Below are 25,981 nucleotides of genomic sequence, written 5' to 3'. Positions count from 1 at the left end.
AAATTCCATATTCATAAATTCCATTTTAGCAATAAACCTCTTTATAATTTTTGAGAATTAAATTCAGCAATATGTAAACAATTTCTTCTCATAACAAAAAAGCAACACAAAATGTAAATGTTTGTACTTTTTACAAGGTCTTCATATAATGTATTGTTTTATTCCCCTGGCTGTTAGCAATGTTTGCATACTCTTTGTTTTTCTATATTGTATATTTTTTAATTGCATTACAATGATTTGTATTGTATTTTATTTTTAAATAATAAAAATAGTCTTCGAGCAAAACGTTACGTGACTTTCGTCACACACCGTTTCCCGTTAAATTGAGTTTTAAATGGAGGACAGCTCATATGACTGGCACTGGCATAACCCAATGGCAGTGCTGATGCAGCAGTTCCGTACTAGCTTTGGACCAATACACCGTGGATGGGCGTGTAACGTCCCGCCCACCCGAAGTGCTTCCTTGCTGCGCAAATGTGATTTCATTCGGGAACTACCCAACAGCAGAGTGAGGTAAAGGCAGAAAAGCAGGTGCAACTAAAATATCCAAAATGTCGCTGTCAAATAAACTCACCCTGGACAAGGTGGACGTGAAGGGGAAGCGCGTGATCATGAGGTGAGTTCGAATTGAGCCATCGGAAAGGGGGTTATTGGTGCTTTCAAGACAACTGGGTAAACGAGGTCAAATCAGTGATCTTCAGGTCGGAAAGTCGAAGTTCAAAAATATGCCCGAGTTTGCGACTTGTGATTCTGAGTTGGATGACCGTTAAACGACATCCTTAGTCGAACTCGTTTTTTCCGAGTACGCAGCATTAGACATCGCACTGTGATTCGTTACAAGACAGTAACTGAGAGACGCTTGATACTTTAGCTTTGGAAACATTCACGATACATTGTTATCGAAGAGCTACATTGAACTTAATTGCAGTTAAAATATACATTTGGTTGACTTTTAAAAATATCTCCTAGTCAGACCTTTTTATTAGTGTTTCTTCGTGGTGATACGGGTCCTCACTATTTACCATAGCCACAAAGTCAGAAATTCCGCTTATTTCAAATCTTATTTCAAACCTAATCTTAACCACACTGCTAACCTTCTGCCTAACCCTATCCTTAAATGAAGAACAAATTACATTTTTGTCTTAATGAATTCTTATCATATAGCCAATTTTGACCTTGTGGCTGTTGTAACTACTGAAAACCGGCGATGCATGTGCAGTCAGCATGTAGGCCACAATGTGACAGATAACCTAGCTTGCCACTTTAGCTAGCTATACTGAACAAAACATATAAACGCAACAATTTAAAATATTTTACCGAGTTACCGTTTATATAAGGAAATCAGTCCATTTAAATGCATTCATTAGGCCTTAATCTATGGATTTCACTTTACTGGGAATACAGATTTGCATCTGTTGGTCAGGGACATGGATCAGAACCAGTTAGTATCTGGTGTGACCACCATTTGCCTCATGCAGTGCGACACCACCTTTTGCATGGAGTTGATCAGGCTGTTGAATATGCCCTGTGGAGTGTTGTCCCACTCCTTTTCAATGGCCGTGCAAAGTTGTGGGATATTGGTGGGAACTGGAACACGCTGTCTTACATGTTGTTCCAGAGCATCCTAAACATGCCATGAAAAAAACCTGACATTTTCAGCTTCCAGGAATTGTGTACAGAGCCTTGCAACATGGGACCGTGCATTATCATGCTGAAACATGAGGTGATGGCAGCAGATGAATGGCACGACAATGGACCTCAGGATCTTGTCATGGTACCTCTGTGCATTACAATTTCCATCAATAAAATCAATTGTGCTTGTTGTCCATAGCTTATGTCTGCCCATACCATAACCATACCGCCACCATTGGGCACTCTGTTCAGAGTGGGCAAACCGCTTGCCCACATGACGGCTTATGGTAGAGAAATTAGCATTACATTATCTGACAACAGCTCTGGCGGGGTGGACATTCCTGTAGTCAGCATGCCAATTGCTCACTTCCTCAACAGGAGACCTCTGTGGCATTGTGTTGTGACAAAACTGCACATTTTAGTGGCCTTTTATTGTCCCCAGCACAAGATGCACCTGTGTAATGATCATGCTGTTTAATCAGCTTCTTGATATGCCACACCTTTCAGGTGGTCGGATTATCTGGGAAAAGTAGAAATGCTCACTAACAGGGATGTAAACATTTGTGCATAAAATTTGTGTGAAATAAGCTTTTTTTGAGTATGGAACATTTCTGGGATCTTTTATTTTAGCTCATGAAAGATGGGACCAATACTTTCCATGTTGCATTTTATATTTTTGTTCAGTGTAGTTAGCTGTCTAACATTATAGGTTTACAGAGTAACGTCTAACAATACAAATCATTGTTTTCTATTTCCGGTGTAATATTTGTGTAAACTCTTGAATTGGGTTCTGTGGGTGTCACTGAGTAGGCTGTTAGCTTATTTCATGGGGTGCATTGTCCATAGGTTAGGCTGTACAGTGCAATTTGAATATTCAATATGCACAATAGGCTGACTGGGAAGGTGATTTCACACAGTCAAAGTCCTGCAATAAGAGCTAAGACAATATGTGTGTAACCTCTTGATTTTCCCCCGTGTCACTGAATATGCTGATACCCCATGGGTGCACAATCCATATAAGGCTGTACAGTGCATATAAGTATACCCCCAATTAAATTATGCAGTCTAATACATCCAGTGGGATTTCAAGTATTTTTTGTTTATATATTATTTATAAACTAATTACAGGTGACCGATTCCAAGCTTGCCACTCTAGCTAGGTAGTTAGCTGGCTAACATTATAGATTTACAGAGTCATGTCTAACAATGCTAATTATTTATTTCTAAACTATTTTTGGGTTAATCATTTCGATTGACTGTAAATACATTTTATACATGCTTATGGTGTTATTGAGTTTCTAAACCCAGAGGCGCAACATTGCAAGACTTCCGCAAACGCTTGCGAAACAGACCAGGCTGGGGTTTGAATAGTTGGACATGTTATGACTCCAACCTCGTGAAAGTGACAAAGGACACATTTTCGTCAACCTACTCCATATGGAAGGAGTGCCTTTGATTTGATGGCCTGCACATGGGCAGTTAGGCGCGAGACGACTGTTAGACCTGATGACGTGCATGCGCTTAGCTAGCCAACAACGCCATGACATCGGCTACAAGTGTGATCTGGCATTTCTATTGAAGGAGCAGTTGAAGGAGCAGTTTTAGCCTATCTTCCTACTGTACTTTCTGTGGTTATTGTTCACTTTTCACATGATGATTATATATATTTTTTTACTCTGTTGGTATGGTCACTGGCAGCTGTCAACCTCCATGTGTGGTTTGCCTTCAAAATGAAAGTCCCTAATTGAAGGTGATGCAAATGGATACAAATAGTGAAATCATTACATATTTGGATTAAATAATGCTAAACAATGTTGGAATGTTACATAATTTGTAAAAAAAAAAAAATGAGGCTCAGTAGTGTGTGTGGCCTCCACGTGCCTGTATGACCTCCCTACAACGCCTGGGCATGCTCCTGATGAGGTGGCGGATGGTCTCCTGAGGGATCTCCTCCCAGACCTGGACTAAAGCATCCGCCAACTCCTGGACAGTCTGTGGTGCAACGTGGCGTTGGTGGATGGAGCGAGACATGATGTCCCAGATGTGCTCAATTGGATTCAGGTGTGGGGAACGGGCAGGCCAGTCCATAGCATCAATGCCTTCCTCTTGCAGGAACTGCTGACACACTCCAGCCACATGAGGTCTAGCATTGTCTTGCATTAGGAGGAACCCAGGGCCAACCGCACCAGCATATGGTCTCACAAGGGGTCTGAGGATCTCATCTCGGTACCTAATGGCAGTCAGGCTACCTCTGGCGAGCACATGGAGGGCTGTGCGACCCCCAAAGAAATGCCACCCCACACCATGACTGACCCACCTGCTAAACCGGTCATGCTGGAGCATGTTGCAGGCAGCAGAACGTTCTCCACGGCCTCCTCCACGTCTCCAGACTGGCCTGTCTCCTGATAGCGCCTCTGTCTCCAGACTGTCACGTCTGTCACATGTGTGGGTTGTAGACTCGTCTCATGTTGAAACCTTCTTGCCACTGTGAACCTGCTTTCATCTGTGAAGAGCACAGGGCGCCAGTGGCGAATTTGCCAATCTTGGTGTTCTCTGGCAAATGAAAAACTTCCTGCACGGTGTTGGGCTGTAAGTACAACCCCCACCTGTGGACGTCGGGCCCTCATACCACCCTCATGGAGTCTGTTTCTAACCATTTGAGCAGACACATGCACATTTGTGGCCTGCTGGAGGTCATTTTGCAGGGCTCTGGCAGTGCTCCTCCTTGCACAAAGGCGGCGGTAGCGGTCCTACTGCTGGGTTGTTGCCCTCCTACGGCCTCCTCCACGTCTCCTGATGTACATATATATATATATATGTGTGTGTGAACATAAAATACAAATAAAAAAATAAGTCATTTCTTTTGAGATTACTTATGTTACTGTCCGCACAACAACAAAAACACACTTAAATGAAATTGTCTTTATATATTGTTTTTATAATGTTTTCCTTTAAACATTTAATTGAAATACTGTGGAAATTCCATTCATTCCTATGGAGGACTGCTCCTACTGAGGAGTGCAAATATGTCCGACCGTGTCTTCAAAGCCTCTCAATGGCCAATATATAGCATCAGCAATCCAGTGTTTATATTCATTATTGGTTTCCACCACAAAGTCGAAAGTGCGTACACATCGTTGGATTACTTCTTGGAGCAAATGTATTTAATGTAACAATTCAAACAAACCCCCTGCAACTATAGTCGTGGCCAAAAGTTTTGAATGACACAAGTATTCATTTTCACAAAGTCTGCTGCCTCAGTTTGTATGATGGCAATTTGCATATGCTCCAGAATGTTATGAAGAGTGATCAGATGAATTGCAATTAATTGCAAAGTCTCTCTCTGCCATACAAATAAACTGAATCCCAAAAACCATTTCCACTGCATTTCAGGCCTGCCACGAAAGGACCAACTGACATCATGTCAGTGATTCTCTCGTTAACACAGGTGTGAGTGTTGACGAGGACAAGGCTGGAGATCACTCTGTCATGCTGAGTTCGAATAACAGACTGGAAGCTTCAAAAGGAGGGTGGTGCTTGGAATCATTGTTCTTCCTCTGTCAACCATGGTTACCTGGAAGGAAACGCGTGCCGTCATCATTGCTTTGCACAAAAAGGGCTTCACAGGCAAGGATATTGCTGCCAGTAAGATTGCACCTAATCAACCATTTATCGGATCATCAAGAACTTCAAGGAGAGAGGTTCGATTGTTGTGAAGAAGGCTTCAGGGCGCCCAAGAAAGTCCAGCAAGCGCCAGGACCGTCTTAAGTTGATTCAGCTGCGGGATCGGGGCACCACCAGTACAGAGTTTGCTCAGGAATGGCAGCAGGCAGGTGTGAGTCATCTGCACGCACAGTGAGGCAAAGACTTTTGGAGGATGGCCTGGTGTCAAGAAGGGCAGCAAAGAAGCTACTTCTCTCCAGGAAAAACATCAGGGACAGACTGATATTCTGCAAAAGGTACAGGGATTGGACTGCTGAGGACTGGGGTCAAGTCATTTTCTCTGAATCCCCTTTCCGATTGTTTGGGGCATCCGGAAAAAAACTTGTCTGGAGAAGACAAGATGAGCGCTACCATCAGCCCTGTGTCATGCCAACAGTAAAGCATCCTGAGACCATTCATGTGTGGGGTTGCTTCTCAGCCAAGGGAGTGGCTCGCTCACAATTTTGCCTAAGAACACAGCCATGAATAAAGAATGGTACTAGCACATCCTCCGAGAGCAACTTCTCCCAACCATCCAGGAACAGTTTGGTGACGAACAATGCCTTTTCCAGCATGATGGAGCACCTTTCCATAAGGCAAAAGTGATAACTAAGTGGCCCGGGGAACAAAACATCATATTTTGGGTCCACGGCCAGGAAACTCCCCAGACCTTAATCCCGTTGAGAACTTGTGGTCAATCCTCAAGAGGCGGGTGGACACACAAAACTCACCAATTCTGACAAACTCCAAGCATTGATTATGCAAGAATGGGCTGCCATCAGTCAGGATGTGGCCCAGAAGTTAATTGACAGCATGCCAGGGCAGATTGTGGAGGTCTTGAAAAAGAGGGGTCAACACTGCAAATATTGACTCTTTGCATCAACTAGATGTAACTGTCAATAAAAGCCTTTGACACTTATGAAAAACTTGTAATTATACTTCAGTATTCCATATTAACATCTGACATAAATATCTAAAGACACTGAAGCAGCAAACTTTGGGAAAATTAATATTTGTGTCGTTCTCAAAACTTTTGGCCACGACTGTAATACATGGAAGTTTAAAAGATGTGTTATCTTCCAAGTTGGGAATTGAAGACATATATCGCCAAGTAAAGCTTGGTCTAACATTTCTTTGTTACCATTACCTACCTAATAACGCATATCAGCCAGCTGGAACAGTAATAATGGTCTTACTTGGTGACATTTTTAATAGGTATATTTTGGGTACTTCAGCAGGTGATGCATGCCACCACTCGTCACAGAACACAGGTTGTTGTCTCACGTTTTCCCTATTCAAACCAATTACATGCCATAGGAGTGATGCAGAATGGATGCAAGCATCCCTAAAATGTTAATTGCAACCATTTAAGTTATTTTGCATTAAGATGATATCCGAGGTAAAGTACAAAGCTCTAAGCTGCGGATAGTCTACTGTATTTATATTCAATTAGCTAGTTAATCTTAAACACCATCCTATCCATTTTAGCTGATGGCATTTGCTTAGATATTGTTGTCATGTGTGGCTCCCAGGGGTGCTTCAGTACACTGAAAAACGACACCCACTTTTAAATGTCATAGGGCATCCTGGAGTCCCCAGCTCCATGTACCCATGATTACTGCAGGAGATGCATTAGGCCTTTTCCTTCCTAAAGGTCAAATCCACACTCCTATCAACACAGATGACTTAAAGCGAGTGTAGGACAGAGTTTGGGAAACCCTAAGACCCCCCTTTAGTGCACTACACAGCTGATTCAAATAACCAACTCATAATCAAGCTGTGTAGTGCTAGGGTAAAAACCAAAATGTGGACCCAGGATTGAGTTTGGGAAACCCTGGGGTAGACAAATTACTATGAAAATATCTCCTCACATTCCATCCTGGGCTTGCCATAACATGCATATCTGTCTGTACATCCTACTTCTATGAAGTGGCATTGCTTACTTGTGCAGAATAGGACAAACTGTGACTGACTGTCAGGACCTTGGGCTGTTATGGAGACTTTGCTGTGGTAGAGCGAACAGTCTGGCAGGCCTGTGCCAAGCCTGTCAAGCAGCCAATGTGCTGGCCTTATTCTGCGTATATGCAAATCCTTGCTCCACCTTCAGTCTTTTATCCCTCGTATAAAACACCTGCCTTTACGGCCCTGTAGTGTAAGGTGCAGGTTAAACAAATGGTAGCCTATTACAAGGGCATCACTAGTGCGGCTGTGAATTGTTCCCATTTACCCATTTTGAAGGGGTCATTGCTAACAAAGGCATTCCATAGCAGTGTCATTCTTCCCCTATTCTGACCGTAGGGTTCTAGTACAATAGAGTATGGTTGTGGCACACATTGCCTGATCCTGCACTTCACTGCATCAAGTGGGCCGGAGGAGAAACCGAGAGGGGGATGGAGTTAGGTAATGGGCAGGAGAATGAGGGATGCAGCATGTTCTCTTGTCACTGTGTGCGACATACAGGAAAGTGTTTGGCTGTTGAATAATTTCCATTCAATACTAAGCCCAGTGTCATGGACATGTTTTATAAGGGTTGCAAAGCCACTGGTAATTTACCAAAGTTACCAGAATCTTCAGTAATTTTGGTTCTTATGAGAAAATCTATCGTAAGTTTGGTAATTTATACTGGAATAACTTTATTATTATTATTTTTTTATAGTATTCTATTATACAGTATGTCTGTTCATGAGTTTCTAGTAGCTAGACAATATGGTTTGAGGGAACATCTAATCAACAATGGAATTATTTTCTATTATCTCTGCAATTGTATAAGTTTGACTTTTTTTGACAACTGCCACCAGTTTGACACAAACATTGACAACAAATACATATTGACACAGTTAAATAAATCTTAGTAAAAATATATAAAGGATATTTCATTCTGAAACCCTCATATTAAACACCCATTGTATTTACTAACCTTATTTATATTTAGGATAATGTTTTACAGCTTTGTCAATCTATTTTTATGTAGTCAATTTTTTCATATTTGACATGTGATAAGGCCACACAGAGGGCCAGAACTGATTGGACACCCAAAAGGGCCACTAGATGTCTTGTGATAGGTTACATAAAATCCTTAAAAGATACCAAAATTCTCTAGTAGTTTACTGGTAAACGTAGTTTCCAGTAATATACCCTTTCTTTTCAACCATACATTTTATAATGCTCAAAACACTTAGTATTACTGTGCCCAAAGCTGAATGTTATAAATGTCTTTTGCAGGGTTGATTTCAATGTGCCAATGAAGGACCATAACATAACGAACAACCAGAGGTAATAATGAGCTTGTTTTCATTTTATCATCTTCAGTAACTAATACACATGATTAGACCAAGTGCTACTAGTTTGTTCTATAGGAGCCCGATTCCATCCTTTTGCTCATACTGTGTGCCTGTGTATTCCAGGATCAAGGCTGCTGTCCCCACCATCAAGCACTGTCTTGACCATGGGGCCAAGGCTGTGGTGCTGATGAGCCACTTGGGTCGTCCTGATGGGAACCCCATGCCTGACAAATTCTCCCTGAAGCCTGTGGCTGCCGAGCTCAAGAGCCTGCTGGGCAAGTGAGTGAGACCTCATGGCATAGCTGGCTATTACCATGCTGCGAGTGAAATATAACTCTTGTATGTGTGTTACTGTGCCATTGACTGAGTTGTACCAATGAATGAATTGGTATGATCTCTATTGACACACTTTGGTTCTATCAACTGACAATGTTTCAGTAAGGTGTCTGAATAAAGTACTCAATCGTGCATGTGTTGCACCCATTTTCAGGGACGTGCACTTCCTGAAGGACTGCGTAGGTCCCGACGTAGAGAAGGCCTGTGCTGACCCTGCCGCCGGTTCAGTCATCCTCCTGGAGAACCTGAGGTTCCACGTTGCAGAGGAAGGCAAGGGAAAGGACGCCTCCGGAAACAAGGTTGGTCAACGACTGCAGTAGCCATTCCCAGAGACCCTTTCTATTTACATAAAATGAGGGCTCCTACCCTGCAGAGGCCCAAGCTGCAACTGTCACTCCTGTGGTGTTGGCGTCAGCAGAGCTGCTAAAGGCATCACATATGAAAATAGAGCCGAGCTGCAAAATAATGACGCATCAGTCAGCCATCTGACCTGAAAAGCAGGAATTTTGTAATTTGGAGACCAATGTACAGAAAATGGCGTCTCATCTGTTTGAGGAGTACAGCCACAAATTACTGCGTCACTGAGTACATCCATACTAAAACTGTTAGCAGCTCTTAAGAAGGTTGCACCACTGAGAGTATTATGTAAATGCATAGGTTTATAGGATGAGTTTCCTGTAGTATCTGTGCCTGCCTGTATCAATGACCAGGATTCTACCTCTACTTCTCCATCTCCTCTCATTTACCTGAGATGCAGCCCTGACCTGCTGACATTTGAGTGAAGGGCAGTGGGTTGTCTCGGGTCTAGCATTTTGCTTTTCTTGTCTTGTGAGCCCTGGCTGATATGCAACCCTTTAAAGAGGGAGGAGATTGGGATGGGGGGTAGCTGTCGACCTTTCACAAAATCCCTCGATGGCTGGGGGGTGGCAGGCGACAGAGTAGGTAAGTCTAGATGTTACCCCTAACTGCTGATTCGGGGTCAGATCTTTTTCATTTATCTAATGCTTGAGGATAGGATTGGGGGATAGTGTAATCCGATCCCAGCTCTGTGGTTAAGGGCAAGGTCTATGATGACCTGGAATACTGTACTTGTGCCAACTCCTGGCATTTGGATGGGACACCATAGATCAGCCATGACCTTTCTGTGACCTTTTGTGAAAGAGTCAAGAACTTTGCTGTTAAAGGTCAGTAGGAACGTTATTATAAAGTACTTACAGTACCCTCGTCATGCAGTCCACTCCCCTGGCATCACTGCAGTATATTCACCACGTGCTCCTATAGATACACTCTCTAGAATTGGCTGTTCAAAGAAAAATGAACCGTGGGTTTACAGTCTTCTGGCCCGTAGACTACTTTCAGAGTGAGGGACCCTCTAACATTAATATTAGGTTGTAAAATACAGAACTTCCCCTTTGAGTTTATGTTCAGTAGTGCTGAGCGATTAGAGCTTTTTCGGGTTTCGGTTTCAATTATTATTTTTGATATTAAATGCACTATGTATTATTTGGGCTGAATGCTGTCACACATAATAAAACAACTAATAGAAGTTTTAAAATTTAAGGAATGGTAATGACATCCCATAACCGCTTACCACTTATTAACCATAATTTACTTTAATAAAATATTCGTTTTATTTTACTTTTATTTCATTCCAAGTCATCTCATATCTATAGAGCTGCTACCTATATGCTCTCTAACAAAATCACCATTTTAGTAGGTATTCAGCAGTACTTAGAATTACAACTATCAATCACTTAAGATATAAGATATAATATATTTTCAGGTAGAGATACCTCGCGAAGCAACTGCTTTCTATCCCTCTCGATCACCCATTCTCTCCTCTCAAACTCTTCCTGCTCCACACCGTTGGTATTATAGCTCAGTGCTCCACACAGACTGGATAAGTAGGCGTGTGTGTAATGGATTATGGTCATTGTAAATAATGACCACTTTTTTTGCGCTAAACTGTAGAATATTAGCCTGTTGGAAACTACAACATCCTACTACATGCACAGTTCAGGCTTGATCTGATTTATCTCTACAGAAACTGCGCATTGAGCTCACAGACAAAACAAACTAAATGGAATATAAATAATTGACCCGACGTCGGTCACTTAGTAGTTTAAAAACCGAAAAAGAACACATTCGGTTAATCGCTCAGCGCTAATGTTCACTAATGCTCTAAGTGGAGCCCAGCGTTTGACCATTTGTGTAAACCACCCTTTATTTGGTACCTTCATTCTGTGGTGTGTGTGAGCCTCTGAATTGTCTTGCATCACTGCATCACTACATTTTCTATGTCACACTAGGGTTGCACATTTTGGGGAATATTCAGAGGTGGAAGCTTTCCGTGGGAATTAACGGGAATATTGTGGAATTAACGTAAATATATGCAAATTAATATTAATACGATTTAAATGTAGATGTTTTTTTTGCATTGGATATGTTTACCATATGGAGACAAACATAAACCTTATCATAAGTAGACATAATTGAAAATGATTAAATCCTTCCAATAGAAATAAAAACGATTTAGTTAAGAATTGAACTTTAATTAAATGAGTTGACTCGTCACATGGCATGATTTCACTGAACAACAAAAGGGAATATTGAATGATCCCCAGTGATCCATCACATCTCCCAAAAATATTTTCAACATAGATCTGTAAATTGAGTCTAGAAACTAAAGCTTTGGTTGTCTTCCTCTCAGGCGTCCATGTATTTTCCCTGGACCTCCTCAATGTCCACCTCTTGAACATCAGACTGAGGCCTCATCTTCACTTTCCAACCTTGTTGAGGATGGCTCGTTGTCAGGCTCAAAAAGCATCAAATTTGCCCGGATGGCCACCAATTTTTCAACCCTTGTATTGGTCAGCCTGTTGCGTGCGTGTTCCCAAACAAGGATCAGTTATGCTCTGAGGTGGCTGATGTTGGTGGGATTTGGAGGATGATGGAGGCAATGGGGGAAAGAGCCTCAGATTCACAAAGTTCCTTCCACCAGGTGGCTGACGAGATCTGTTGGCATGACTGCCATATTGCATCTCCATTCCAAAGCCCTTGCTAGGAAGTGTACTTCACCAGACTGCCAAGAACCTTGCCCTCATCCAAGCCAAGGTGGCGAGACAATGGAGTGATGACACCATAAGCCTTGATCTCTGCACCAGACAGGATGCTCTTGCCAGCATACTTGGGGTCCAACATGTACGCTGCGGCGTGTATGGGCTTCAGGCAGACGTCTTCATACTTTTTGATGTATTTCAGAACTGCAGTTTCCTCTGCTTGGAGCAACAGTGAAGTGGGCAGGGCAGTACGGATTTCTTCTCTTACATCTGCAAGCAGACAGGATGGCATTGTCTCCCTCAATCCATGCCATGGCTACTGCTGTAGGTTTCAGGCTGCTTACCACTCTCTCCCAAAATACATCATCCAGGAGGATCCTCTTGATTGGGCTGGCCATTGTCGGCAGACTGATATGGCCATTTCTTGGAGAGACTCCTCCCCCTCCAGGAGACTGTCAAACATGATGACAACACCACCCCAATGGGTGTTGCTGGGCAGATTCAATGTGGTGCTCTTATTCTTCTCACTTTGCTTGGTGAGGTAGATTGCTGCTATATCTTGATGACCCTTCACATACCGAACCATTTCCTTGCCTCTCTTGTAGAGTGTATCCATTGTTTTCAGTGCCATGAAGTCCTTAAGGCGCAGATTCAATGCATGAGCAGCACAGCCAATGGGTGTGAAGTGAGGGTATGACTTCTCCACTTTAGACCAAGCAGCATTCATGTTCGCAGCATTGTCTGTCATCAATGCAAAACCTTTTGTGGTCCAAAGTCATTGATGACTGTCTTCAGCTCATATGCAATGTAGAGACCGGTGTGTCTGTTGTCCCTTGTGTCTGTGCTCTTTTAGAATTCTGGTTGAGGGGTGGAGATGATGTAGTTAATTATTCCTTGCCCATGAACATTTGACCACCCATCAGATGATTGCAATGTAGTCTGCTTTCTCTATGATTTGCTTGACCTGCACTTGGACTCTGTTGAACTCTGCATCCAGCAAATGAGTAGATAAAGCATGTCTGGTTGGAGGGGTGTATGCTGGGTGAAGAACATTCAGAAATCTCTTCCAATACACATTGCCTGTGAGCATCAGAGGTGAACCAGTTGCATACACAGCTCGAGCAAGACATTCATCAGCATTTCTCTGACTACGTTGCTCCATCGAGTCAAAAACTTATTCCAAGAGGACCATGGGGGTAGTTTAACCAAAATATGCCACAATAGCTAGAATTACCTTATGTGCATCCTACAAAAAGAAGGTTCACTGTTTTAAGCTAACTTTTATGATGAATTTAAGCATAACTTCCCATGGAAAATTTCTGGGCATTTACCAGAAGGTTTCCGACCCTTTGCAACCCTATGTCACACCCAGTGTTCTGCCACACCGGTGGAGGTAATACAGGCACAGCTTTATCTGGTGGCCTAGAGGTGTAGTGCATGAGAGAATTCGGAGCGCTCACACATTTGCACCAAAATAATTGCAGACATTCATGGATGGATGACAGGTCCCCCTCACTGTTCCATGGCTGCAGGGAGAAGGCATAGAAGTACTGCCAGAAGCTCAAAGGGAGCTCCTCCTAAACATCCTGAAGAAACCACCAGGTGTCCAGAGATGTGAAATGGATAAAGGGTCAAAGGAGCTATGGAAAGCTCTAAATAACATGATGGATGTGGCGCTAGATGTGCACCAAAAAGCCTGGCAAGCAGAACCAGATGCGTTGGCCAATAGTGGTACTCTACAGTGTATTGTCAGCATGGAGAATGGACACTTAATCATCCAGTCCCCTGATGAAGAAGGGTTTGGGCAAGAAGGCCAAGTTTCTGTCAGCAAGCCAGATAATGGGGGAAATGAGCTAAAGGCTCAGCTAACTGCCGAAGCTGAGAAAAGGAAGAAGGCTGAAGAAAGCCTACTGAAACAAGGAGTCGTTCTACAGAAAGAGCAACAGCGAGCCGCCAAGCTGGAGAAGTATTGGAGCGAGACTTTGCAGGAGCTGCAAACTTTGAAATGGGTAACTAGAAGAAAATGTGCTCCACATGATGAAGCTGAAGAGTTGAAGAGGAGGCTAAAGATATTTCAAGATCTCCTCTGCAAAACTGAAGAGGAGAAAAAGTGTCTTCGAGAAGAGATTGAAGACCTCAATGAAGAATGCACAGTCCAGAGAGAGGGCATTGAGAACCTGAAGCGGGAGAAGGGTGAGCTACAAGCCAAAGTGGTAGAACTAGTGCAGGTAACGGAGGGTCAAGATGAACAAACCCAGACTGGGGAGTCTTCAACTGTTTCTCAAGATGTAAGCTGCCAGACCAGCACATTAATAGATGGTCACAGCCAGACGGACACCCAATCACATTTCATCTCTGTGATTAATCAGACAGACTGTCTTGGTAAATCTCACAAGAATGAAGTATGTCAGACCTGTCCATCACATGTTGGTGTTAACCATGATGCCTGTGAGTATGACCCCAGTGCACTGCAGAAGGCCCAGTGCACTCAAGAAGAAGAGTGGTGGTGGGATTCTGAGCAGGAGATGGATGATGAGTGCTATGCGCTCAACTACCAGGAACCCACAAACTCGGTGAGTGAATCCATTTTCATATGGGGACGATTATGGGAAACATTCAGAACCAGAGAGGAAGAAGGATGTATGACTAACAACCGTGGAAACTAGTCTCGCCTCCCAAAAGGTTGCAGCTGCCAGCACCCAATTCGCCACAACAAAGACCGCTCAAATGATTGGACCACGTTTGGACCATTTCTATAACTCACCTTTTTGATTTAAGAAATACACCAGCTTCTGCCTGGTTTTGAATTGTGCCTTGTGTGTCGAGCCTCTGAATTGTGTCATATCACTACGCTCCTAGGTGCCACACCAAGTGTTCTGACTCGTATTATAAACCCTTAATACAGTTGCGGAACATGGATAGATGATATGGGCTATATTGATGAATGTGGAAAATGGCTTATTTTATATCATCCCATGTAGTATTTATTAATTGATGTCATCAATATGAATAAATTAGGCCTCTGTTTGCTGCACAATAGGCCGTACAGTTCTGTCTGATAGGTGTGTAAACCTCTCCTGCTGGTAGTAACCTGTCTATTCTCTCCTTTATCTTCTAGACCAAAGCCACCCAGGAGCAAATTGATTCCTTCAGAGCCTCTCTGTCCAAACTGGGAGACGTCTACGTCAACGATGCTTTCGGCACAGCACACAGAGCCCACAGGTAGGGGTCACCACACATTCTGTGGAGGAGTCGAGCATAAACTCTGATCTTTTGGTATCTGCTGTTTTAATGAAACTTAGAAGCCATCACTTATTGCCAATCCCTTTCTCCTATACTTTCATTTTTAAAATACTTTGTCCCTTCCTGTCATCTCCTAGAAATAATTTTTTATTTTTTATTACAAAAATAATAAAGTGATTTCTTTCTCTTCCCCCAGCTCCATGGTTGGAGTGAACCTGTCCAAGAAGGCTGCAGGCTTCCTGATGAAGAAGGAGCTTGACTACTTTGCCATGGCTCTGGAGAAACCAGCCAGGCCCTTCCTGGCCATCCTCGGAGGGTAAGTAACTGGTCAAAGGACCGTTTGATGCTTTAGTTTACCATGTCACTGATTGTCAACGGGGCAGGGATAGCTCTGTGATGAGTTAAGAATAAAGTACCCAGAGACCTGCATCTGTTTCTATGGTATCACTACTGGGGACTGGCTCTTCAACTGGTTGATCCAGCTAAAATAGACTGGTCTGGTCATATTATATGCACAATGAAAGCCATGCAACCTCACTTAAATATTTCTCACTGTTTCTCTCTTTCTATTCTCTCGACCACTCATTCACTCACTCTCTTTCTCTGTTGATACATCAGCCTTGGGCTGTTGTAGTATCATTCTCAAGTGCAGGATTTTTAAATATATTTTTTAATACACAGAAGGCAGTCCAGGAATTGAGACCTTAAGTGTGTTGTGTAATACCTCAATCTGTGTGACCGTACTGTCTTTTCCTACTACTGAGCACAGCGGTGGCTGCTGAGGGGAGAACAGCTCTTAATAATGGCTGGAACGAAGTGAATGGTATCAAACTGTGTTTGATGGACTTGATACTATCCTACTCATTCTGCTCCAGCCATGACCATGAGCCCGTCCTCCCCAATTAAGGTGCCACCAACCTCCTGTGACTGAGCACTTTACAGGCTAGCACAGTGGGAAAACTAAACACGGCTAACTACCATTGCTCACATGTTGAAATTGGCTCAGTGTTGGAGCCCATTTCAGCTGGGCATTGTGCAACCGCCATGTCCAATCAGTGTCTCTGAGTGCAGCCAATCAGGTTCTTTCACTGCCACAGTTCTGTATTTTCAAAGATTTTTACCCAGTTCAGCTTTGTGGACCTCTGCTAGTGACAAAGGACATTGATATGAATTGGCTAATGATAAGCCCCTCAACAATGGATGACAAATGGTAGGATTTAGCACTAAATTCATGAGACAAAATAAACAAGTGTCAACTACAACAAACTTTTCTGTCCCAATATGACTATCTTCCTCAACTAGAATGTTTTACCATGTATGCATTATATCTCCTCTTAAGTGTTTTATAATGGATTCTAGATAAATGGGCTTCATATTAGTGGGCTATCAATGTTTTACTATCTTTAACAGTTTTTATAGAGTTTGTCTGTTGTTGTGTGCAGAGCCAAGGTCAAGGACAAGATTCAGCTGATCAACAACATGTTGGACCAGGTCAATGAGATGATCATTGGTGGTGGCATGGCCTTCACCTTCCTCAAGGTCCTTAACAACATGGAGGTGAGAACAGAGAGAGGGAGGAAGATGGGGAGAAGGCGGTAGGGAGGGTGGGAGAAATGGAGAGATGTTACCCCTTTTTTGGAAAATTATATTTAAATCAGGATTTTAACCTCATTTATTTAAATGAATATAGCTCAGAACTCTTGTGCCTCTGCACAATGTAGTTACATTTGTTTAATGTTCGACTATGGTGTATATCACGGTTATAGTTTACATCTTACAATGAGTGATCCTCTCCCCCTGCCAGATCGGCGCCTCCCTATACGATGATGAGGGTGCCAAGATCGTCAAGGAGCTGATGGCCAAGGCCGAGAAGAACAAGGTCAAGATCAACCTCCCCGTCGACTTCATCACCGCAGAGAAGTTTGACGAGCATGCCCAGACTGGCACCGCAACCGTGGCTGCTGGCATCCCTGCAGGCTGGATGGTGAGGAGAGCAACCTAGGTCATGTTCATTGGGGAATAGAAAAATAAGTGCTTCCTATTGGAAAAATCCAGTGTAATCCCAACCTGATTTGTTTTTTTCCCCTCCGTTTGATGCCTAATAAACATAACACTGATCGGGTTTTATAGTCTTCTTGAAGGGTTTTTATGGGAATTTTTCGGATAGTTCTTGTGCTAGCTAGAAATTTGATATACTGCATCACTTCGAGAGCCAAATTAATAATAGGATTTTTTAATGTAAATACTGTAGATGAATACCCTCAACAACACACTTCTCTCCAGGGTCTCGACTGTGGACCAGAGAGCAACAAGCACTTCGCTGAGGCTGTAGGCAGAGCCAAGCAGATCGTGTGGAACGGCCCCGTGGGTGTGTTTGAGTTTGAGAACTTCGCCAAAGGAACCAAGGGCCTGATGGACAAAGTGGTGGAGGTCACCAAGTCAGGCTGCGTCACAATCATCGGTAAGACCCTCGACCATTGTGTTTATATACAATGACCAAAAAACATATATTTGTCCCTGCACCTAATCCTAACTTTTGCAAATAAATACACATATGATAGAGATCATTCGTTAAACAAAGCCTGCTCTTGCGCATCATGGTAAAAATAATTTATTCAAGTTTATACTTGCACTGCCATTTTGATTGGAAGCTTTGGTTCATCCACTCTTGATATCATTCTCACCGCCAGATAGTGCCAAGCACCTTTTCTTCCTCACATCTATAGTAGTGAGTGATCACTATGACAGTGAAGGATCTCTATGATTTGAATGCTACCTACCTGTTGTCTTGTGATGCCCAGGTGGAGGCGACACCGCTACATGCTGCGCCAAATGGGGCACAGAGGACAAGGTCAGCCACGTCAGCACAGGAGGCGGAGCCAGCCTGGAGCTTCTGGAGGGTGAGTGATCGCGGTCTAATCCTTACTGGCATCACGCTGACCTTTGACCTATGCCCAGTTCAAAATCAGTGTCTAAGGGGATGCAGGCTAGAAAGAACAAAATTACATTTTGGTACTGTTACCATTAGTTAGATCATACATGGATATGATGACTTAAGTAATGCTGAAGAGTTTTTCTAAAGCAGTGTCGTTCCTTTCTGCCCACAGGTAAAGTGTTGCCCGGTGTGAATGCCCTCAGCAGTGCCTAAGCCCCATCACCGAGGAGAGGGGGGAGTGAAGACCAATTCACCCGCCAGAGTTTGGACCCCCAGCTCCCAAGTGAAAAAGCTCTGTCTCCCACCCTGCATTAGCACCTCTACCACCATCCAGTGACCCAGATGTCAAATCACCTGCTTTCTAGTCTACTACTGTACAGACGGCTGGCACAAATGGGAATGAGCCCTCTCTCACTTTTGCACCTGCCCCATATCTACATCACTGAGGAAGTGGAGGCGTTTGTAGCTGAAGCCACCCTCACATGCACTTATGTTCCTTCCTGCTGTGTTTCTCTCGGAGACGAGGGCCAGAGACCAGTCGGCTGCAGCTACAGTCGTTTTCACCATACAGGAATTTGGGAATGTGCCATGTGTTAAAGAGCGCCTGCGGGTGCATCACTCTTGTTTAGCCAGCCAGCCCTGGGAGTATTACAACCCTTCTAGCGTAAAATTGTGTGTTGTAACTCTATCTAGACCTTTTATATTTGTCCTCAGCCTCCACAAAAATGTTGGCTCTGTCAGTTGCCCCCCTTATCTCAACCATGTCCTCCAACCTGTTATGTCATCCTTATGACCCTGTGGCTTGTAAAATAGTCGTTCCCCAGTGGGGATTTCAGAGGGGTCGAGCTACTGTAAGTCATGTGACCTGAGCAGATGCTCACGGAATAAAACACTTGGTGTAAAATATAATATATTTGACTCTATTTATTTGTATGTAAGTGTCATTTTCACTGCTAATTATAAGTGTGTATGCTGAACACTGCTACATGTTATTTTTTTAAACATTTAACCTTTATTTGACTTGCCTAGTTACATAAAGAACATTCTTATTTACGATGATGGCCTACCGGGGAACAGTGGGTTAACTGCCTTGTTCAGGGGCAGAACGACAGATTGTTTACCTTGTCAGCCGGTTGATTTGATCCAGCAACCTTTCGGTTACTGGCCCAACGCTCTAACCAATAGGGTACCTCCCGCCCCAAAACATGTACTATACTTATGCTGAATAGTGACTATTATGCTGAATACCATGGCATTACCACACAGGGTTGGGGAGTAACTGATTACATGTTGTCAAATCACATGTTATTTGTCACATACGCTGAATACAAGCTCTTAACCAAAGCTGTTTAGAAGCCTCTTGACCCTAGACCTGGTGTTCCGGGTACCGCTTGCGTTGCGGTAGCAGAGAAAACAGTCTATGACTAGGGTGGCTAGAGTCTTTGACAATTTTTAGGGCCTTCCTCTGACACCCCCTGGTATAGAGGTCCTGGATGAAAGGAAGCTTGAACCCAGTGATGTACTGGGGCGTACGCACTACCCTCTAGTGCCTTGCAGTCAGAGCCCGAGCAGTTGCCATACCAGGCAGTAATCCAACCAGTCAGGATGGTGTAGCTGTAGAACCTTCTGAGGACCTATGCCAAATCTCCTGAAGAGGAATAGGTTTTGTTGTGCCCTCTTCACGACTGTCTTGGTGTGCTTGGACCAGGTAAGTTTGTTGGTGACGTGAACACCAAGGAACATAACTCTCAACCTGCTCCGCTACATCCCCGTCGATGAGAATGGGGGGGTGTGCTCAGTCCTCCTTTTCCTGTCCACTCATCTCCTTAGTCTTGATCATGTTGAGGGAGAAGTTGTTGTCCTGGCATCACACGGCCAGGTCCCTGACCTCCCCTAAATGCTGCCTCGTCATTGTCTGTGATCAGACCTACCACTGTTGTGTCATCGGCAAACTTAATGATGGCGTTGGGAGTCGTGCCTGGCTGTGCAGTCATGAGTGAACAGGGAGTACAGGAGTGGACTGAGCATGCACGCCTGAGGGGCCCCCGTGTTGAGGATGTGTTGTTACCTACCCTTACCACCTGGGGTGGCCTGTCAGGAAGTCTATGATCCAGTTGCAGAGGAAGTTGTTTAGTCCCAGGGTCCTTAGCTTAGTGATGAGCTTTGAGGGCACTATGGTGTTGAATGCTGAGCTGTAGTCAATGAACAGCATTCTCACATAGGTGTTATTTTTGTCCATGTGTGAAAGGGAAGTGTGGAGTGCAACAGAGATTGCATCATCTGTAGATCTGTTGGGGTGGTATGGAAATTGGAGTGGGTTTCTGGGATAATGGTGTTGATGTGAGCCAGACTACAGGTGTGTAGTCATTTAGGCAGGTTACCTTAGTGTTCTTGGGCACAGGGACTATGGTGGTCTGCTTGAAACATGACACTTGCCAGTTGGTCAGTGCATGCACGGAGTACACGCCCTGGTAATCTGTCGGGCCCCGCAGCCTTGTGAATGAGGACCTGTTTAAAGGTCTTACTCACATCGGCTGCGGAGAGTGTGATCACACAGTTGTCCGAACTGACCTTGGTTAATTAGTTGTTTAAAAACCAAAAAATAACCAACAATTCCGTTAATCGCTTAGCACTACTGTTTTCTCAATTACATTTGATTCAGCATTGAAAAAAGGTGCAAGTTTAAGTTCAACATGAGTAAGCCTGACCACCATGACACAGCAAATGCTTTTGATGGATCTTTTTTTAATGTAATAATTTAAATAAAATGTAACCTTTATTTAACTAGGCAAGTCAGTTCAGAACAAATTCTTATTGCCTCTTAAAGGAAAAGTAATCCAAAAGTAACAAGGTTAAGGTACTGATTACAATTTGACAGGAAAATAGTAACTGATTACATTTAGAAAGTAACCTACCTGACCCTTCTACGGCAGTGTAGTGGTTAGAGTGTTGGACTAGTAACTGAAAGGTTGTGAGGTTGAATCCCCGAGCTAACAAGGTTCAAAATCTGTCGTTCTGCCCCTGAACAAGGCAGTTAACCCGTTGTTCCTAGGCCGTCATTGAAAATAAGAATTTGTTCTTAATTGATTTGCCTAGTTAAATAAAGGTAAAATAAAATACTACATATACTATATCTACATATCTTTAAAGTGAGAATGAACAGAAAGGAACATGTCATACTCATACAACAGTTTGATTTACATGATGTTAACATTGAGGACAGGGGCTCTCCAGATTAAGTCATGAACTTCAAGAAAGGCAACATACTGGTAGCCATTTATTTTTGTATGAATTGTGTATATATGAATGGTTCCATATATCATACATTTCAAGGGACTGAGATGATGCATGGTACGAGTACATTTTCATCATGTCAGGGGCTATGAAGGAGTTGGCAAATACAGTGGGGCTGTAAAACGACACTATCTACAATGCACCGAACTGTTAGCGTTCTCTCAGGCTCCAACCCTCTACCTGGCGAGGTGTGCATTTTGCAGCAATCCCAGCTCTTGACAATGTTAGGAAAAATGTGGATTTGTTAGCTTTTACTGTTGAGAAACGATGGTACATTTTACAAAGGTGTGCACGCACTAGGCGTATTTATGTGGTCACGAAATACAATTGTTGCAAATAGTTTTACACCGGGGCGTTCTTTTGGAAGACTAAAAGTAGCATATGGAGGGAGGGCTTCTATTGTTGACTAACATGCCCATTCCCCATTGTAATTTGCGTGACCTTTGAATAATGGGAGTTACACGGTAATTGACTGCACTAGTGACAACATGTGACAGTTTACGCCATTTCAATGGCGATTTAAAACGTTGCATCTGAGCTGGCAACATTTTTGTCAACCTTATCTGTAGCCTAGTTTATCGGTATTGCACAAAAAGGGAACCGGACCGTAGGCCTATAACGTTATGTAACACTTTGTTCCTTTGAAGGGAGGAATGGCGGTGAGATCTGAAGAAAACAATTTACAATGATCTCAGTCGAACACTGGAGTCCCGAGGAGGTGGCGGAATGGATCCATCTCATCGGGCTTACAGAATGCTTTCTCGGTGAGTTCAATAATGCGCAGCTTGCATCCAAATTCATAACCACTATGAATAGATGGTTGAACATGGTAAATCCCGGGTTTACATAGCTCTCCAAACTTTTAAGGAGGGCACAACATTCTTTTCAGGCCCCATTACAGTTCATATTTCCACCACAGAGTGGTGCACGTCTTACGCCAAACAGCATCCCCAGGACCAGCCCGCTCATTCGTCAATTCGATTGACGAGGGCGACATTTTCCAACACCTCCAACCTCACATAATTCTTCCCAAAAACAATGATAATTTCAATCAACCAGTGGCATATAGGCTTCTTTTTTTTAGCGCCAATGTCGCCTTGTGATAAGCAGTGCCCACTTTGTCAATGGCAGGGGCGCTTGCCCATTCCCAAACACGACTTTCCTACCAACGTTCCGTCCAAAAAATAATCTAATGAATTATTCACTGTAATCAGGACTAATAAAACCAATGCAACTACCTGTTTTCCAAACGGTAGACCTACCACATGGATGGGCATTCATAAAATGCCATTATGGCTGATATTGTAGGTTTACGCCCAGTAAGCACAGACCAATGCAGAAGTATTTTGTTAGTCTTTTTTTGTGTTTTACCAACTGTAGGCCAACCACAGATGGGCATTCATAAAATAAAATGTCATTCCACACTGTAGGCTACACCTCAGTAAGCACAGACCGACTTATTTCCACGGATGTTGGATTTTGGTCAGGACCAAATCTGAACCAATCAAATTTAGTCCGGTCTGGACCAGCCTTGGCTTGGCCCAAACATAGACGTCTTTTTGGTTCAGATTTGGTGCGGTCCGGACCAAAAACCAACATCTGTGGATGTGGAAATAAGACGTCGCCGTCAGTCTGTGCCAAATACTACTTCTACTATATAGTGTATTCGGAAAGTATTCAGACCCCATGACTATTTCCACATTTTGTTACATTACAGCCTTATTCTAAAATGGATTAAATAAATAAGTTTCCTCGTCAAGCTACACATAATAACTCACAATGACAAAGCAAAAACAGGTTTTTAGACATTTTTTGCAAATGTATTAAAAGTTTTAAAAAACATACCTTATTCACAACCTTTTCTATGAGACCGGAAATTGAACTCACATTTACATTTAAGTCATTTAGCAGACGCTCTTATCCAGAGCGACTTACAAATTGGTGCTTTCACCTTACTCAGGTGCATCCTGTTTCCATTGATCATCATTGAGATGTTTGTACAACTTGGAGTCCACCTGTGGTAAATTCAATTGATTGGACATGATTTGGAAAGGCACACACCTGTCTATATAACGTCCCACAGTTGACAGTGCATGTCAGAGCAAAAACCAAGCCATGAGGTCAAAATAATTGTCCTTAGAGCTCAGAGACAGGATTGTGTCGAAGCACAGATCTGGAGAAGGGTACCAAAATGTTTCTGCAGCATTGAACTTCCCCAAGAACACTGTGGCCTTCATCATTCCTAAATGAAAGATGTTTGGAACCACCAAGACTCTTCCTAGAGCTGGCCACCTGGCCAAACTGAGCAATCGGTGGAGAACGGCCTTGGTCAGGGAGGTGACCAAGATCTTGATGGTCACTCTGACAGAGCTCCAGAGTTCCTTTGTGGAGATGGGAGAACCTTCCAGAAGGACAACCATCTGCAGCACTCCCCCAATCAGGCTCATAGCACTCTCCATACTGTTTTTATTTTATTTTCCTTTGCACCCCAGTATCTCTATTTGCACATTCATCTTCTGCACATCTATCACTCCAGTGTTTAATTGCTAAATTGTAATTATTTCGCCACTATGGCCTATTTATTGCCTTACCTCCCTTATCTTACCTCATTTGTACACACTGTATATAGACTTTTTCTATTGTGTTATTGACTGTATGTTTGTTTATTCCATGTGTAACTCTGTTGTTTGTTTCGCACTGCTTTGCTTTATCTTGGCCAGGTCGCAGTTGTAAATGAGAACTTGTTCTCAACTAGCCTACCTGGTTAAATAAAGGTGACATTTAAAAAAATATATATTTAAAAAAGGTCTTTATGGTAGAGTGGCCAGACGGAAGCCACTCTTCAGTAAAAGGCACATGACAGCCCGCTTGGATTTTGTCAAAAGCCACCTAAAGGACTTTCTGCCCATGAGAAACAAGATTCTCTCATCTGATGAAATTAAAACGTAACTCTTTGGCCTGAATGTCAAGCGTCACATCTGCAGGAAACCAGTCACCGCTCATCACCTAGCCAATACCATCCTTACGGTGAAGCATAGTGGTGACAGCATCATGCTATGGGGATCTTTTTCAGCTGTAGGAACTGGGAGACGAGGATCGAGGGAAAGATGAATAGAGCAAAGTACAGAGAGATCCTTGATGAAAACCTGCTCCCGAGCACTCTGGACCTCAGACTGGGGCGAAGGTACACCTTCCAACAGGACAACGACCCTAAGCACACAGCGAAGGCAATGCAGGAGTGGGTTCGGGACAAGTCTCTGAATGTTCTTGGGTGGCCAAGCCAGAGCCCGGACTTGAACACAATCGAACATGTCTGGAGAGACCTGAAAATAGCTGTGCAGCTTGAGAGGATCTGCAGAGAATAGGAGAATCTCCCAAAATCCAGGTATGCCAAGCTTGTAGTGTCATACCCAAAAATAATTGATGCTGTAATCACTGCCAAAGGGGCATCAACAAAGTACTGAGTAAAAGGTCTGAATACTTATGTAAATGTGTTTTTTTTTTTTTTTTTTTTTTTTTTATATTTTGCAAAAATGTCAAACCTGTTTTTGCTTTGTAATTATGGGGTATTGTGTGTAGATTGCTGGGGGGGACGACGACTATTTAATCAATTTTAGAATAAGGCTGCAATATAACAATGTTGGAAAAGTCAAGTGGTCTGAATACTTTCCGAATTCACTGTTCGCTATATCTGCTCCAGGATTTATGTTGGAATTTTTTACAGAACGTTGGATGAGAGCCACAGCGATGTGCTTCTCCAACAGCACCATGGAGAGGAATGGACACGCAAAATATGTTGCGCCCCTGCCTTTGACGAAGTGGGCGCTGCTCGCCTCCTGAGAGGTGCAGTGGACTAAGGCACTACATCGCTGTGCCTCTAGAGATTCTGGATTTGAGTCCAGCCGGGCCGAGACTGTGAGACCCATGGTGCGGCGTACAATTGGTCCAGCGTCGTCCGGGTTAGGGGAGGGTTTGGCCGGCAGGGATGTCCTTGTCCCATCGCACACTAGCGACTCCTGTGGCGGGCCGGGCGCAGTGCACACTGACACAGTTGCCAGGTGTACTGTGTTTCCTCTGACACATTGGTGCTGCTGGCTTCTGGGTTAAGTGGGCATTATGTCAAGAGGCATTCCGGCTTGTTTGGGTTGTGTATCGGAGGATGCACTGCTCTCGACCTTCACCACTCCCGAGTCCGTACAGGAGTTGCAGTGATGGGACAAGACTGTAACTACCACTTGGATACCACGAAAAAGGGGTAAAAGAAAACTGGGCACTGCTTAGCACAGGGCGGCATCAGCGCTAAAAAGCCCAAATGCCACTGGTTTTGCGAAATTGCCATTGTTTTTGGAAATAATTATGTGATTAGCGACATCATCTATGTTTGATCCGGTCTGGACCGGCCTTGATTTAGTCCAAACAGATGTCTAGAAATTAACATATTTTCAACTTTCATTCAGAATCGAAAAGGAAACCGATTTCAATGTTCGGAAAATAAACTC

The 25,981-nt window shown here is 43.4% G+C and overlaps 1 protein-coding gene across 1 annotated transcript; it reads left to right on the top strand.

Moving 5' to 3' along the window:
• Positions 1 to 471: 471 nt before the first annotated feature.
• Positions 472 to 19,097, top strand: LOC115105493 (phosphoglycerate kinase-like). Its single transcript, XM_029627611.2, has 11 exons — positions 472 to 616; positions 8,557 to 8,607; positions 8,739 to 8,894; positions 9,106 to 9,250; positions 15,129 to 15,232; positions 15,450 to 15,569; positions 16,696 to 16,810; positions 17,058 to 17,237; positions 17,537 to 17,714; positions 18,055 to 18,153; positions 18,361 to 19,097. The coding sequence occupies exons 1-11, from the start codon at positions 552 to 554 to the stop codon at positions 18,399 to 18,401; spliced, it is 1,254 nt and encodes a 417-aa protein (XP_029483471.1). The 5' UTR covers positions 472 to 551; the 3' UTR covers positions 18,402 to 19,097.
• Positions 19,098 to 25,981: the final 6,884 nt, after the last annotated feature.

This window comes from Oncorhynchus nerka, linkage group LG22 (genome assembly GCF_034236695.1).
Source record: "Oncorhynchus nerka isolate Pitt River linkage group LG22, Oner_Uvic_2.0, whole genome shotgun sequence".
Taxonomy (NCBI): Eukaryota; Metazoa; Chordata; class Actinopteri; order Salmoniformes; family Salmonidae; genus Oncorhynchus; species Oncorhynchus nerka.
Note: the sequence above shows the minus strand (reverse complement) of the source record. Positions and strands in the feature narration are given on the sequence as shown.

Bases quoted from the DNA above. Each gene is read 5' to 3' on its own strand.
- LOC115105493 (XM_029627611.2), top strand. From the start codon at position 552: ATGTCGCTGTCAAATAAACTCACCCTGGACAAGGTGGACGTGAAGGGG. The intron at 8,895-9,105 runs GTGAGTGAGACC...ACCCATTTTCAG, and splicing joins CTCAAGAGCCTGCTGGGCAA to GGACGTGCACTTCCTGAAGG. The intron at 9,251-15,128 runs GTTGGTCAACGA...TTTATCTTCTAG, and splicing joins AGGACGCCTCCGGAAACAAG to ACCAAAGCCACCCAGGAGCA.